Here is a 15,557-nt window from a genome sequence, read left to right on the forward strand (position 1 = left end):
TTCTTGCTTTCCTCTCTTCTCTTTCCGCATGGATGGGTTTGGGAGTTCGGACCTCATCCCAATCTTATTTTCTCACAGGAACAGGACATGACGGTGGCTAGGACACCCTCTATCCCGCTGGAACTTAAAACCTTGGATCTAACACTATATTTTTAAGGTGGCATTTTGAATTTTGCTACCTTCATATAACACTCATGGTTCTTATTCTTCCATAAGCACTTGTCAAAGTTGCTCTTATTCTTTGATTTGTTTGGTCTATGTGTTGGTTTTAATAGTCATTTCACTGGTAATGGCTTTCCCCCTATCCATTCAAAACCAACATGCTAAAGTTCATTACTCCTCTCTTCACCACTAGTTGTTGTTTTTGGTTTTCCTGTGCATTCATAGTCAATGCATCAGTTTGAATTTGTTTAATTTTCATATATCTTCTCGTATATGATGATACTGGATGCACTTATATCCATAGTGTTCCTTCCACATCATTTATTTTCATTTGCTCTGCAAGGTTATATCTATGTACTACCCTTAAATTGATGTGTAATATGTATTTGTATTTGAGGCCAACGTAAGAGCTTAATTTAGCCTAAATGCTCTCTTTTAGTTAAAAAAAGGTTGAGTATCATGGTATGTTTTGACGGCCACTCAGTCATTTAAGTCAATTTACTTCAACCACGAGGCCACAAACATGAAGTCAATTTAAGCTTCATTATTTTTTATCATATTCTTCTATATCAAAGCCAGTTTCCTGCCAGTACAATCTGTACCATTCCTTACAATTTTATTAATACTTTTTAAGGTCTTCTACTTCTGACCCTCATATGCAACTTCAAATTTCTGTTTACAGAAGGAGCTTTATTTTCTCCTTCATTGCACGTCTTGTTGTCATAATATTGCCTCTTCTCTTTTTCAATGGTGTAACTTGTAAGCTTCACATAATCATTTCTAAAATTGGCCTTCCTAGCTTATGTCCAAGTAAGAACTACTATCTACACAGTGACTCTATGTGTCCATGGATGTATGAAGAACATATAATGATAAAATTAAAGTTTCTTTGGAGTAACTGGAACGGTGATTTTGTGGTGTTATGTGACTGATGGCACCCTTCCAGCTTGAGGGAAAATAATAGCACAATAAGGACTAAAGGTTTTGTTTAGAATGTTAGGCTGCAAAGGGGTTCCAAGTGAATTGGACGACTGTGGCAAATGATAAGATGGATCTGTGTCAAAATCAAGGAGAATTGAGGTGAGAAATGTGTTTTTTTAAGGGAACTGTATACAAAGTAATGGATGATGGATTCAGCTCATACATTTGAAGGTTTTGAGAGGGGAGGAACATAATATTTAACATGGATGAAGGTTGCGAGGAAGAATTTGGGAAAGCTTGCATGGCAAATGAGGCCTATGTGAAGACATGCATGATGGTTGTTGTCATTTAGCCATTATTCTGATGAGTCATCTCATGTGATGTTCTAAAATTCTCCTGGATATTAATGTGCAAAAAACCTAAACATGCCAAAAGGGACATATCCTATCTGACCACCCAACTCCACCTTCTATTGATTCTCGGGCTAGCAGCACCTTCTTTCATATGATAGGTTTGAGATAACAATTATTGCTACTTTGGGTTTTTTTTGGCCTTCAAGTTTCAGTGAAACTACAATTATTTTTCATCGTTCCATTAATGTTGCTTTTGCATCTTCCATTAATGTTGCTTTTTACATCTCCTGACTGACAATTTTCTGGTTTCCCTATCTCATTTCTACAGAGCCATCATAATTGCAATCTAGCATGAATCCCTATTTCTATCTCTATCACTCAACATTATTTTTCTGCAAGTACCAATTGCTAGTGGGATTTCTGAACTCTGTGGTTCATAAATCTATTGATAGCAATGGTGACATCCTTTGATGTGTCTATCCAATTGTTTGAGTTCATAGATCTTTTGAAAAATATTGCTACACTCGTTGTTTCTTCATATATTTCTTTGATTATCAAAACAGAACATTTCAAAACACAATTCTTCCTTGAGGCATTTATAGTTTCTTCTTGATGTTAAAGAATCTTCTATGTCAATTGTTGTGACAACAAAGCAAGTTTGATGTTGGCCTTAGGTATCCTAAAAGGGAAACTGGCTTTCGTTGTTCATTGCATATTCTTGATTGACTTCCATTTCCCTTCAAAAAATCTGAAAGCATGGCCGACAGAAGTTGAGGCATGTGGATTGCACGTGTGGCATGTGAGAGTCGAAGAGGCAATGGAGCCAGATTTCGAGGATGATACAAGACGAGACTGTTATTATTAAGGAAATGTATGGTTTTAATATTCATGGCTCCACTTTATAGATCCATTTTGTTTTTAGAACACTTAAAATCTGGCCATTTCACTATAACCGAACTTCATGAAATGGTTATGCATATCTTTAACTTATTGCTTTTTGATCATCTAAGGAACTTGATGCTTTCTTTGTGTAAGTTTCAAAAAGCTTTTATTTAAAACATCTCCCTAGTGTCAATTTTCTGTTAGTAGCTTTCTTCTTCTTTATTCTCCTATGGTATGAAATGTGTCCGGTGACACCGGAGTTCAAGCATGTCTTTTAGATTATGCTTCTTTCAGCTGACCGGAAAGTGAGACCTATTTTGAGCAACAGCTGGACTATTATGTTATAAAACTCCCTCTCAGGGCATTAGCCATCCCATTTGCTGTGCTTTTTTTTTTTCTTTTCTATTTCAAGATATAAAAGTTTCCTTGAGTAACAAAACTTGTGAGATCCGATTCTATAAAACCGAGACTCCGAGACCTACGAATGATTCTTTGACCATATTTTGGCGGTACCACCACATTCTTTTTCTATTTAATTAAGTAGGTTATAACTATTTTTAACAGCCTTCTAACAAGTTCGGCTTGTTTATGAAAATAAGAGGGATACCTTCAGTGCACGAACTGCCTTTTATTTATTTGGGGCACCTAATCTTCCGTATTTGTATTTAATTAGTACAAGGATTGCTCTCTTCCTTCGGGAAAAACTTTCTCCAAGAAGGGACCTCTCAAGAGGAGTAGCCGCACATTTCCTTCAAAAAATAGAAGTTCTTTTGGGCCCCTAAGAGGCTGTATTAGTCTATGTCGAATAAAAGCTCGGTACCCTTCCCTCTGGTTTCCAAATGAAACTTACTGTATGAACATTAGCTTTATGATTTTCTGAAGTTAGAGGGCTTGGTTTTTGCATGACAAGGCTTGGTGGAGTTATTTCTGTTTACCAATCTTGGTGGACTTAATATGAAAGGCTTTCTATAAATGGTTAAATGATGAGGTCGAGTGCTCGCGTTCTTTCCATTGAAATGAAGCTCTTTTTGGTAGGTCTGTTAACGAGCTCGAGCCCAAATGTGAGTTCGTATAGGCATTTTGCACGCAGCTATTGAAATAGCTGCTCTGGCTATAGTTCTGGACAATAGTCCCTAAGGGACCCGGCAAATCCCTAATTTGGATTATGGGATCTGATTCTTTTGTCACATTGTCTATATTTCGAGCCATTGAATGGACCAATTCGAGAACAATTGGATGATGGTTCTTTAAATTCAGTGGGTGGCATAGCTACCGAGATCGAGGTAGATCAGCAGCTACTCCTCCGATGCGGAAATAATTATGCATCATTCGCATACCTGTGGCGGCTTCGAATAAATCATATAACAATTCTCTCTCTCTCTGATGATTCATAGGGGTCTCAACAAGGGAATTCCTATCAATAGCAAAACTATTGTTAATCTGCATTACGCACAAAAAAATAACAAATCGATCAGAGGTTGAATCGATCATCAGAAGAAGAATTAGGCCAAAAATTAGGATACATTCTGGGAAAATGAAACTTCCATGGAAGAGAAGAACCGTTTTCAAGTAGTGTTCAATCGATTACGTATTAATCAATATTCGATTGATTGGTCCGAGGCTATCGACAAACAAGATTTGTCTAAGTCACTTCGTTTCTTTTTGTCCAAGTCACTTCTCTTTTTGTCCAAGGGATATTTACGGAATCCCATGAATAGATCAAATCTTATTCCATGATATTTCCATAAGATTCCTCTTTCTTATTCTTAAGCAAGCCCCCGAGAGGGCTTAGTTGATCATGATTTATGTCTATTCCAGAAATTCTCTATTCCTAATTACAGTCTAATTCTATTTCTTTTTTTTTTTCGCTACATCTACTTGTATGGGTTTCCAAAATAATCCAAGGCCAACTCTTTTAATTCCTAGGCTTCTTAAATTAGGATACCAGAGGAGGAGGATCACCATATATAACACAAAATTTCTCCTCCAATTCTTTCTAGTCGAGCTTCTCGATCTGTCATTCAACTCGATCGCTCTTTTGACTTTGGAATAAATTTTCTTTATCAGTATAAAATTAGAGGAATGTTATGGTAAAACTTCATGAAATTTTGGTTTCATTCGGCTCCTTTATAGAAGATCGATGTATTCCCAAAGAGAAAAATTAGATCCATAACATCTATGTTAGCTTTTCTGCATGAATCCGTCCAAAAAAATAAGATTGTCTAGATCCGATGGGACCAAATCTCATCAATTTATTTCAACACTGGATCATATACAGATATTTATTTAGTGTAATATGGTACGATATGTGACTATTACTGAATCGTCAGAACTATTTCGATATCTCATTTTGAGTTTCTACCCACAATGGAGTTTTTGTAAATACATATGTATACGGTTCTAGTTATTGCATTTCTTTGTTTCGAACCATTCTTTCATTCAATTCCTCTTTCCTTTCTTTTTTCTTCTAGATACTATCTTTGAGTTCATCTCTTTTTTGCATTTCATTCAATTCCACAATCACAGACGAAACAGAAGGACTTATATTGGAACTATATAAATGCAGTGAACCGCAATCAAATCAAAGCCCGTACTCGATAAAATTTATTATTTCGAGCACGGGTTTTTCTGGTCAAAACATATCTTGTCTTTATCAACCAGAAGTGATGTGGATCATTCAGGAATCGAAGTCGATTTGCTTTATAAAAAGAAGATATCAATGAATCCTTGTAGTTGGATCCCCAAGTTTTTGAAATGTTCCAAATTCCACCACTCGGGGAATTGGAATAATAACATACGACCAATATTTTTAGCTATTATCAAGTTAAATATGTTATGTTAAGTTAAATATGTTAACTTAAATATGTTAAGTTCTTCCTCTTCCTGAGAAATTATATTGAGAAGTAATCTGTATGGAGTTACGATTAATCACGACCCGAATCTATCGAATATATATATATGAAAGAAAAAATTCAGAGTTATTGTGAATCCATTCCAATCGCCTTTGGTAGAGTTATTACGTGGAAGTGCTAGTGTGGGCCAATCCACTTTGACTCGTTTTTATAGTTTACACACTTTTGTATTGCCTCTTCTTACTGCTTTTTTTTACTTTTTTTAGGAATCGTTTCAACAAACGAGATATTTCACAATTGACCATTTGCGGGATATATATATTTTTCTTACTGTAATTATATACATAATACATACCCCGTTCTGACCATATTGCACTATGTATCATTTGATAACCCCCAAAATGAAATAGGTCCCGCTTTGGTTCAAGTAGAAATGTAAATGGATAACAGAAGTCCTTATTTTCATATTTCTTATTCCTTACCTTAATTTTGAATCTACTCTTTATTCTATTTTAGAAGGAAGGGGTATAATGAAATTCAACTAAAGTGGGATTATGTTCCCTTTTTTGTTTGAGAGAGATCAAGAATTCTCACTATTTCTTAGATTCATGGATCAAATTCGATTCAAACCGCCATTTTATTTATCAATTTCCTTTTCTTTTTCGTTAAGAGCTCTTGAGCCCTCATTAAATTTTCCAAACCCATCCATCGCCCGTTTCTATTCTCCGACCCCCGCCACCTCAATGCAAGACTAAAACCCTCGGCTCTCACACAGTCCCTGCTTTCCTCTAGGGTTTGCGTGCTCTCTTCGATCTGATGGTTTCCGAAACGCTCGGAGGAGGATAAGAAGAGCTCGGAGAATGGATCTCCTCTGGGGGAGGGGGAAGCGGCGAGGGATCCGGAGGAAGCGGCGGCTGGAGGAGAGGCGAGCAGGGAGACTGAGAAAGGGGGGGAGAAGGAGGAGGAGGAAGAGGAGGAGGAGGAGGGTGGGAGGGGGAAAAGAAGGTTGAGGAGGAGCAGCGGAAGAGGAGGGACACGGTGGAGAAGGGTGAGGAGGGATGGAGAAAAAGGAGAGGAAGAGGCGTCGTTAATTGGGGGACCAACGTATGCTCCTCCCAGCACAAGAGCTCGAGCCAAGCCCGAGCAGCACAAGAGTCACGTCCCATGTCCAGCACAAGAGTCACGTCCCAGATCTGGGACACCGCTGGCCAAGAGAGGTACATCCTCCCAAACTCTAGACTTCCGATGCAGTTCTCGTTCTCTTCTATTCTCAAATCTGTTCCCATTTTGTCTTCTTTGGTGTGGAACTCCTTAGATCTAGTAATAGCATCTTGTTTCTCGTTGACGTTTGAGTTTGAATTTATATGGTCGTGTTTAGTGTTTGAGTCGAGACTTTGGGGGCAGCTTCTGGATCCGACGATCCCTAGATCCCGGTGGGGACGTTGGCTCCCCGTCGGGGTAGGGAGGAGGTGGTGTCGGCGGGTAAGCCTGTTAACGAGCCGAGCCGGAGCCTGAGCCTTTGCTTTGCCAAGCAAGCTCAAGCTCGAGCCCAATACAGAGCTCGGTACCAAGTCCGAGTCCGAGCTCGAGCCTGAGATTCTGTGAAATGAGTCGAGCCCAAGCCTCCCATGACTCAGCTCGTTAACAGGCCTATTTTTTAGTTATCAAAAAAAAAAAAAAATCAAGGACAATCCAGAATTTCTGCTGACTGACCAGCAATGGACCTATAAACAGCAAATCACATTATTGGGCAACTCCATCCACTGTAGGGTTTCATGTCTTTCTTTTTGTGCATACCAATCCGAGTTAGATCAATGAGGATGGTGTGATCTGACATCTCCATTGTTAGTTTCCCCATCCCAAGACTCCTTCGCCTATCTTCCAGCCTAAATGAAAACAAAAAACTGGAAACTGGAAGAGATGCCGAACCGCCCCTTACCCAGTTCCAATTTTCTTTTCCTTAGCCAGTTCCAATCTTCTTTTCCTTTTCTCTTTTGCGTACGGAGCCACTTTCAATGCCAGCTTATTCCGTAGTCTCAGCTGCTCAAATGTATGACGTACTTGTCCGTTTATTAGCAAGTAGATTGAATTAAACAGCCAGTTTCAAGATACCTGGTAATAAGGTCACTCGATTACCTGTGATGCTTCAGTTCAGGTACAGTTTTTTTATCCAATTACACTTTGGCCAACAGAGTCTGTTTCTCTACCGATTACTCTTTTAGACTGTCGTTAGGTTGGACGTTATAGATGGGAACTGCTTGCTAATATTGCACAAAAATTGGGACCATTGCAACTACTTGTACTGAAAATATAAGCATACGGTTTGGCACCTCACAAATAGTCCACAGGAACGCTAACACTTTTCAAGCAAAGTACAAGCTAAAACTAGTCTTAATCCAGATACTGAAAACTTGAATGGTGTCACATGCAATCTGATATGGAAATCCATAACATAGGAACAGCAGAAATAAAATTCATATGCCCTGTGGGACGAAATGGAAAATCCAGGGGTGTTACAAGACAGACTAGCAGACTGGGTTAAAAAAATATATCACTTCTGTTTTCACCAGTGCCAGCCTACCAAGATCCTGGCTCTGATCTTTATACTGAAATTGAATGGGATCCCATGCAGCAACATCCTCCGACAGCAAGCGTATGTACCGGGGCAAAAATTAAAAATAAAAGCACCATTACTTACTACTCATACAACACGATAGTCCGTATGACTAACAGTTTAAGCAGCAAAGACAGGCAAAGAATTCGGCCCACAGACCGCACGGAAAACACAAAAATCTAGCCACTATTGAAAGACAAACAACTCTCCAGAGATCTCGCATCAGTTAGTTAACTCCATGATTGCAGTAACGATGTCCCCATCTGCAGCTTTGAGTGCCTTGACAGCCTTGGATCTTGAAACTCCAGCCTGTGTCATAACCAGTTCGATGTCCTTAGGCTCAACCCCAGTCTCATCAACTTCTTCATCGTCCTGGGCCATGGCAGATGTCTCAGGCTTCGAGATCACATGGCTCAGATCAGGTGCCTTAAACTGTTCAGCAGCCTGGGTCTGCAGCTGCGAGCTCAGGTCCTCAATCTTTGCCTCCCCGAAGATAACATAGGTGTCTGAGGTTGGACTTTTAAAAACATCTGGCTTCGAAATGACAAATAATATCTGAAAGTATAATAAAAAAAAGAGGTCAAATTAAAAACAGATGTTGCAAATAAATGATGTGGGCAATAATGATGAGATAGGGAGTGGGGAGTTCACATTCTTGCTCTTCTTTATGGTGACACGACTGACACCAGGAATAGGTTTCATCCCAAGCTTCAACATGGCTTTCCGGCTCTTCTTCTCACTTCTGCTCTGCTTTGATCTTCCACTAGCATCACCTGCTTGTCCTGCACATTAGTTATAATCAGTAAAATGACAACCGTCTATAAGCGAGATTTAAGGACAAGCAGAGGTGGTGGAAGACTTAGGTATCTGGGGTACATTGTTATAGAAAATGAGATCATAACATCAAGTACAAAACAGCAAACAGGTTATGCAGTTGCTAATTATTTGGCCAGAACTGTATAAACGAAAAAGGCTTGCAACCAGGACCGCATTGCCGTACGAGTGCGGCATCACTGCATGCATGCATGAAAAAAGTTGGGGGATGCTTCGGTGAGGGAAGTTTAGCACATAAATAGGCTATTTAGGGCCTGCAGATGCATAATTTGGAACTTAGGAGTTATTCTCCCACATTAAAGAAAGACTTCTTGGGGGATGGCGGCTGGTAGGTTAGTATTTTTCCTCTTCCTTTTCATTTATTTTATTTGAATATGCCATTGAGTTTTGAATGAAATTTGAAATATATCTTGTCTTTTCTATTTCCTTCCAATAAGGTGTCTCACTCAGACTAAGTATACTTGTAGCAGGGCTGATTAGCTATTCCATGATTGGAAGAAGGAGCCAGCTCTACCAAATTTCAGAATGAGTAATTTTCAAATAATATAATTAATAAGATAACCTAACCATTCTGTTCCACCCTTTTCCCCTACCAGAGACCTCCAGGTCTATCCAACTTTCTTCCCTATTCCTCTAATTTTTTCTGCTCTTATATCAAATCTGATTACATATCTGACTAGGATTTTGCCCAATATCACCTGACACACTCAAAATCATCCGTCAAAACCATGCATTGCAACTAGTGCTAATTCGTAGAAGGCCTCACCCTAGACTTCCTAGTTGCCTTCTTTTCCACTCAGTTACTTTGAGCCATTTCATCAAACCTGTTAACAGAAATGTGTTTAAATAGCATATAAAAAGGTCCAACAGGTGCAGGCAAAAGGCAGCAAATATATGTTGGTAAAGTGCAACTAAAATATGTCATATGAAGCACTTCAGAAGGGAAAACAGATGAGTCTTATTGTTGACTTGTCTTGAGGTGTCATGATTAAGATATCAAACAATGAAGAAGCCCGTTAATTTCTTATTTTAATTTTCAAAAAGAGAAGAATGAAGCTCTGTCATTCATAGACTCTACAATTTTCAAGGCACTATTTTTCTTCAACTAAGCAAATGAGTAGGTTACTAAGCTTGTTGAAGTGATATCATTTTTCATGCTTCAAAACTGCAAAATGTATCTCACTGCTGTGAAATGTATAAGATCTTACAGGGGCTTTTCCTACTTCAAGTTTGGGCTTATGGGTTTCTGATAAATTGAATGCAAAAGGTTTCAAGACTGAGGTATACAGAAAAAGGTTTGAGTTACCTTCAGCGTCATCCTCATCTTTGTCATCATCGTCCTCATCATCTTCATCGTCATCCTCATCTTCAACCACGGGCTCATCATGCTATATAGAGAATTCATATAAAAACTTGACTACACTAAAGTATATAAAAATCAATAAAAAGATAGGACAATAGAGACAATATCTTTGACATCGGTCTAGCTGAAAGAAAAATTGAATACAATAATAATGAGCATATTCATGTCAGTATATGTAGGGAATACAATGAATAAGTCCTCTCTTCCAAAGTACACAGGATCATGGAATGCTAAGGCACACATAGCATCATGCATCAAGTTGTGCACATTAACATGGCTATGCATGATTTACTAAGTTACTGACAGAGAGGAAGGAGAAGAGGGTGGATATCAAGAGCTAAATGTTAACCTTCATCACTCTTCTGACCATTATCACATTAGTTCCCAAAGGGAAGCAACATGCAAAATATCATATATAAAGATGACAAAATTAAAGAATGTCAAGAAGGCACTATCATGTTTGTTCTTGCTTTTTAACTGAAGAAATTATTGGTTCAGATGTTTGGGCATCGCTTCAAAGTACACTTCCACAGTTCCACCAGCCTGACACTGCAAAGATTAATGCTTCCAACATGGAAATGGCTTATCTTCATCCCCTTTGCTTTGTGATGCATTTCGCATAAAAGCAGTTTTTTGCAAGTTTCTATAAGCAAGCGAATTCCTTAGGTAAATTTCTACAATTAAAGAAAAGTGAACACGCATCCAGAATAACTCACCATCCAGTAGGACAAGTCAAAGGGAGCAACATTCAGACCAAAAATTTTACTGTGCCTCTAATCCTTTTATTGCCTTGGATCATTCAATAAAATAACCAAGAAGCTATCCTTAAAAATGTATTATTTGCATAGCTACTAGCTCTCTTTTACTAAACTAGGTGGGGGCTGCCAGCAAGTGTAGACATGAAAATATAAAAAGGGGCAATACCATCATCAATATCACTAGTTTCCAAAACTTTAGAACCATTTGATCATTAGAAGGAACCCTCACAATCAAAGGATCATATGATTCCACTCATGCAATTGACTCACTTCAACTTATATGACCAAGATCTGTTTGCAATGATGATGACAAATTTAAGAAAAAGGAACACCATCTCATACCATTTATGATGATGCCACAGTACATTTCATATGAAATTAGCAATGATAATATGGAAATTTCAACAATAACCTCATATGACACCAGAAGATCTGAGTCACCACTTGGATGGCATGCATGTGTTAGAAATTTTACTCTCCATTCCCAGATGCTTCAAACCTCCAGTTTAGCTTGACATCTAAAACTGCTACTGCATAGTACAAACTCCGCATAATTGTGTTTAACATCTAAATCCTTTACTGTTCTTTTCTCCGAGATACCAACACCAAGTTCACTTCAGATGTATTAGACAATTCTGAACAGGCTATACCGTAGCAATTTCCTGCAAAACTCCCTATGAATTCCTCTTCCTATAAGAACCAATCCCAAGAACTGGCACCTCTTTAATTTATAATGGAGTAAACCCAACCATCAAATAAGCGGACCATGTTAATTTTGGCATTTAACATTGTCATCTGCAGACGTCTCCGCTCTTTTGCCACATCTAGTTCTAACTCAAAGTACTTAGCACGAGATAGTGTGGTTCTATATCTCTTCCAATACTGCTATTTGGATATTGTGCAAAGCTCCTACTTTTCTTAATTTATTTAATGATTGGACATGATCTCAAATTGCTTGAGGTGCATATATTATCAATCTACCATTAAAAAATTGCAAGGTGATAGTAAGCTTATATATGCGTCAAGGGAGATCGTGAGCAACATACAAAAAGGAAAATTTCCAAATTAAAATTCTAGCAAAACCTCATTATGATTATAGATAGATATCCCATAGAGACAATATTCCAAGCAATAATAAAAGAGAACGGGGCAAAGATCGGATTGATAAGAAAGAAAAGGGCCAACTTTTGGATTTTTAAGGTTGCGGGGATTAAATCTTACATCCATTCAGCACCAAAAGCAAAAGAGAGGAGAAATACAAGATAACTGATTCAAATCGAGAAGGGTGAAGAGCTGAGAGGAACGGAGACGAGATGGAGAGGCTTACGTCGATCTTCTGCTGCTCGAGGTGAGCGGCGAGGAGCTCCTCTTGCGTCTGGGCGGTCATGGCGATTGGATCGGAGGAGAGAGTGGAGAGGGCGCCGCTCAATGAAAACCCTAGGCAAAAACCCCAAGCCCCAACACAGACGAAGGCGAACGCAAGATCGAAGCGTTTATATAACCTCCTCGGCTGCGCTGAAATTACCAAGTTGCCACTGCTCCTTTGTTGTAAGTTTTGTACTGGTGGGTGGATCTGAACTCAAATGGCCCATGGTCATTGATCATTGCATGATGAGCATGGTATATTCAAGATGATGTTCATTTAATGAATGGGCGTGATTCTATGGATCAAAATTGTTTGTTACACATATTTTTATATAAGTGGTTAGTCTTTTCATATTATTCACAATAGAGATGGGTTGTACTTTTTGCAGAAAGAAAGATTCACCTTGGCGAGGCTCGAATGATTTGAGATCTATGCAGAGATCGATCATTCTTTTGTGTAAAAGATAAAACCCAAACCCATGTAGGGTGTCTTTAAGTAAAGAAGAATATACTATTGATCATTCCATGTTCAAAGTGGTGTATTCAAATGCAAGATCGTTCCTTGAATAAATATGATCCCATTGATCAAAATTGTTTGTTATGTGTACCATTATTTAAGTGGATCATCTTTTTCTATCTAGTGAAAGAAAAGTATATTATCATATTACTTTGCAAATGCTAGAAGTTTGATGTGAAATAGAAGTTGCTTGTTGACTCTTGAAAAGCCTTCAATTCATCATCGATCAACCCTAACGACGACTCCATAGTTGCCATCAAGTGCTAAATGGCCTAGTCCATTTGGTAGACTAGGATGAGGAAGCTTAGAAGCATTTTGCTCTCATATATCCAGACAGCAAGCAAAGTGATCATGCCTTCTCATTAACTTTATCATGCTGGAAAAAATCTTACACCCATTACTCGCTTTTGGTGGATGGCCTTGACTTGATTAGGCTATCTTGTTTACTAACCAAACACGACCTATAGTATGGATAGGTCAAGATCAACTTTGATGATTCCCTTCAAGATAACTATAAAAGTTGGCTTGCTTCATTTTCATTGGCCATCTAAATGAATTGTTGGAGCAAATTACACCTCCTTAGGGAGGGATGTCAACTATCCAATAGACCCAAAACTAAGAGGATTTGAAAGCAAAACCATCGACTCTAATACCATGTTAACTAACCGGCCCTTTGAGTACACATGTGCAGACCAGATCGAGCATATCAAACACATGAAAGGACAAATGAATTATAACAATAATTGAAATAAGATAAGATAATAACTTAGTTAATTAAATAAGTATTTAGCATGGAGGGGGACCCACACTCACTACCTCCATCTAACTTGCACTCTTATACCATGTTAAATAACTAATTAATCCATCTCTATTATGGTTGCAAGGCGCTCCTGCCTCTCTCACATGATGCATATCTCCTTTTTAATATGCCATACATATAAAGAGGCTCATAATTGCACTGCTTTGTTAGCCGAAGGAGAAATTGTCCATGCGGATAAGTACAACTACATGGGTAGTTTTTTGCATTAGGTTTGATAGACTTGGTTATGGATGATTTGGTTCAAATAGATAGATAAATTCGGAGGAACTTTTCACATATATTATGAAAGATTCGACACAGATCTGACCCAAGATAAGCATACCTTGATTTATCATAGCATGCTCATATTATAAACGGGCGGACCTGATTCATTTGTTTATTAAATGGATTAGTTTACCTTGTAGTTTTTACTTACCCAACCCAATTCAACCTGTTAAATAATTCGATTGTCTTGACATGATTAAGATCCAATTTATGTAACATGAATCTAACATATAGGCCAATTAATGTTCATGTCAAATCTGATGAATAGGATAAGAGATCATACATGTTGGTTGTCTTAATTATCTAATAAATAGGTTGGGTCCATATTTTAAATTCTGACCCATGCAATGGATAAGAAAGTTCAACACAAACTAGATCCAACGCCTCTCATTGCCACTCCTATTTCATGCAACAGGCTTGCAACCCCTTCACCCATAACACACCCATGGAGCTCACTCTCTCTCTCTCAATACAGCTAGATAGAGTCACTCAGATAGAGCCCCATGAGCTCATCTTAAGTCCATTCAAAGCATGTTCTTGGCCAGTGTTTCTTTTTACATAGCTAATATTTATTAATAAGAGATTTATAGTTAGAGATGGACACTTATAATCACGAATAATCATGACATATGATAGGTCCCGATCAGAGGAAAAGGAAGGCGGACGTAGAGAGATGGATGGGAACACAAGGCTAAATTTAATATAGGTCTCTCTTCGGGTGAGAGCAACCACAAAACACTAGATACTAAAACAATTCATGCAATAATAAAATACTCCCCCTCCCTACACTCTCATTTATTTCCCCCTGCCATAGCTCTTGACAACTGACGTTCCGAAAAGGCCGCCTGTCCCGTCGAAGAGTTGAGGAAATTAACTCCCAGCCTCTACGTAGTGGCCGAGTGCATGGTTACTGTTCGCCTTCGTCTTCGCAACGGATCCTTCTGTTCGGTGAGCTATTCCTTCTCCATCGTGGCCCGCTCTTGCACGTGCTCCCTTCCCATGCGGTGTTGCTCCTTCGTGGACGCTTCCGGTGTTGCTTCCAGCGTGGGGACGTGGGAGAAGGCCCCCAGATAGCGGGGGTTCGGTCTTCGGGTCCGTTGGGGTCGGGTACGCCCGATGCACCCATCATCCCTTCCCCCTTCAACAACAACCTTGTCCTCAAGGTTTGTTCCAGGGTATCGCTCCTTCAACAGCTTGTATTCTTCCCAGGTAGCGTCTTCTTCGGGCAAGGAACGCCACTGCACTAGGACCTCGTCGATGAGCTTTCCTCCTTTCTTAACCCATCGATAGTTTTTGATGGATGCCGGCTCCAACATCGGATGGCCATCTTCTTGGATAGGCGGAGGATCTGTGCATGGGCTTTGCCCATTTCCTATCTTCCGTTTAAGAAGAGAAACATGAAACACAGAATGGACCTTCGCGTTCTCAGGCAGCTCTAGTCGATAGGCTACTGGCCCGATGCATTCGAGGATGCGATAGGGTCTGAAGTACTTCTGGGCGAGCTTTTGGTGAGCTCGCCGGAAGATCGTTTGTTGTCTGTACGGTGGAAGTTTCAGGAATACCCAGTCTCCTACAGTGAGGGTAACTTTCCTCCTCTTTTTGTCTGCCTGCTGCTTCATTCTTTCTTTTTTTTTTTTTTTTTTTGCTAAAGAAAAGGGGTAGGGGGGAGGAAGGGACAAGCCCACCCCCGCGTAGCAGCCCTTACTGGGCCCCCGCCCCGCCAGGAGAATGTTCGATGCGGGCAGAAATGGCCGTGTGTTGGGCACCCCGACCGGTTTTACTCATACCCTCCCCACCCGTGGGCCCGGCTCAGTTACTCCTTTGAGCTCTGGCTCGAGTCCCACGTGTGAGT

The 15,557-nt window shown here is 39.4% G+C and overlaps 1 protein-coding gene across 1 annotated transcript; it reads right to left on the minus strand.

Moving 5' to 3' along the window:
• Window positions 1–7,603: 7,603 nt before the first annotated feature.
• On the minus strand, window positions 7,604–12,222 carry LOC103722855 (nascent polypeptide-associated complex subunit alpha-like protein 1). Its single transcript, XM_008813552.4, has 4 exons — window positions 12,067–12,222; window positions 9,925–10,006; window positions 8,436–8,566; window positions 7,604–8,339 (listed from the first exon to the last, which is right to left on the minus strand). Exons 1-4 carry the CDS (start codon window positions 12,124–12,126, stop codon window positions 8,007–8,009), a joined length of 606 nt encoding a protein of 201 aa, XP_008811774.1. The 5' UTR covers window positions 12,127–12,222; the 3' UTR covers window positions 7,604–8,006.
• Between the last annotated feature and the right edge of the window lie 3,335 nt (window positions 12,223–15,557).

Source organism: Phoenix dactylifera, unplaced genomic scaffold (assembly GCF_009389715.1).
Source record: "Phoenix dactylifera cultivar Barhee BC4 unplaced genomic scaffold, palm_55x_up_171113_PBpolish2nd_filt_p 001418F, whole genome shotgun sequence".
In the NCBI taxonomy this organism is placed as follows: Eukaryota; Viridiplantae; Streptophyta; class Magnoliopsida; order Arecales; family Arecaceae; genus Phoenix; species Phoenix dactylifera.

Excerpts from the sequence above, each read along its gene's own strand:
- LOC103722855 (XM_008813552.4), bottom strand. The coding sequence starts at position 12,126 with ATGACCGCCCAGACGCAAGAGGAGCTCCTCGCCGCTCACCTCGAGCAG. Across the intron at positions 10,007-12,066 it reads TCGAGCAGCAGAAGATCGAC|CATGATGAGCCCGTGGTTGA; the intron begins GTAAGCCTCTCC and ends TTCTCTATATAG. Across the intron at positions 8,567-9,924 it reads AGATGAGGATGACGCTGAAG|GACAAGCAGGTGATGCTAGT; the intron begins GTAACTCAAACC and ends ACTAATGTGCAG.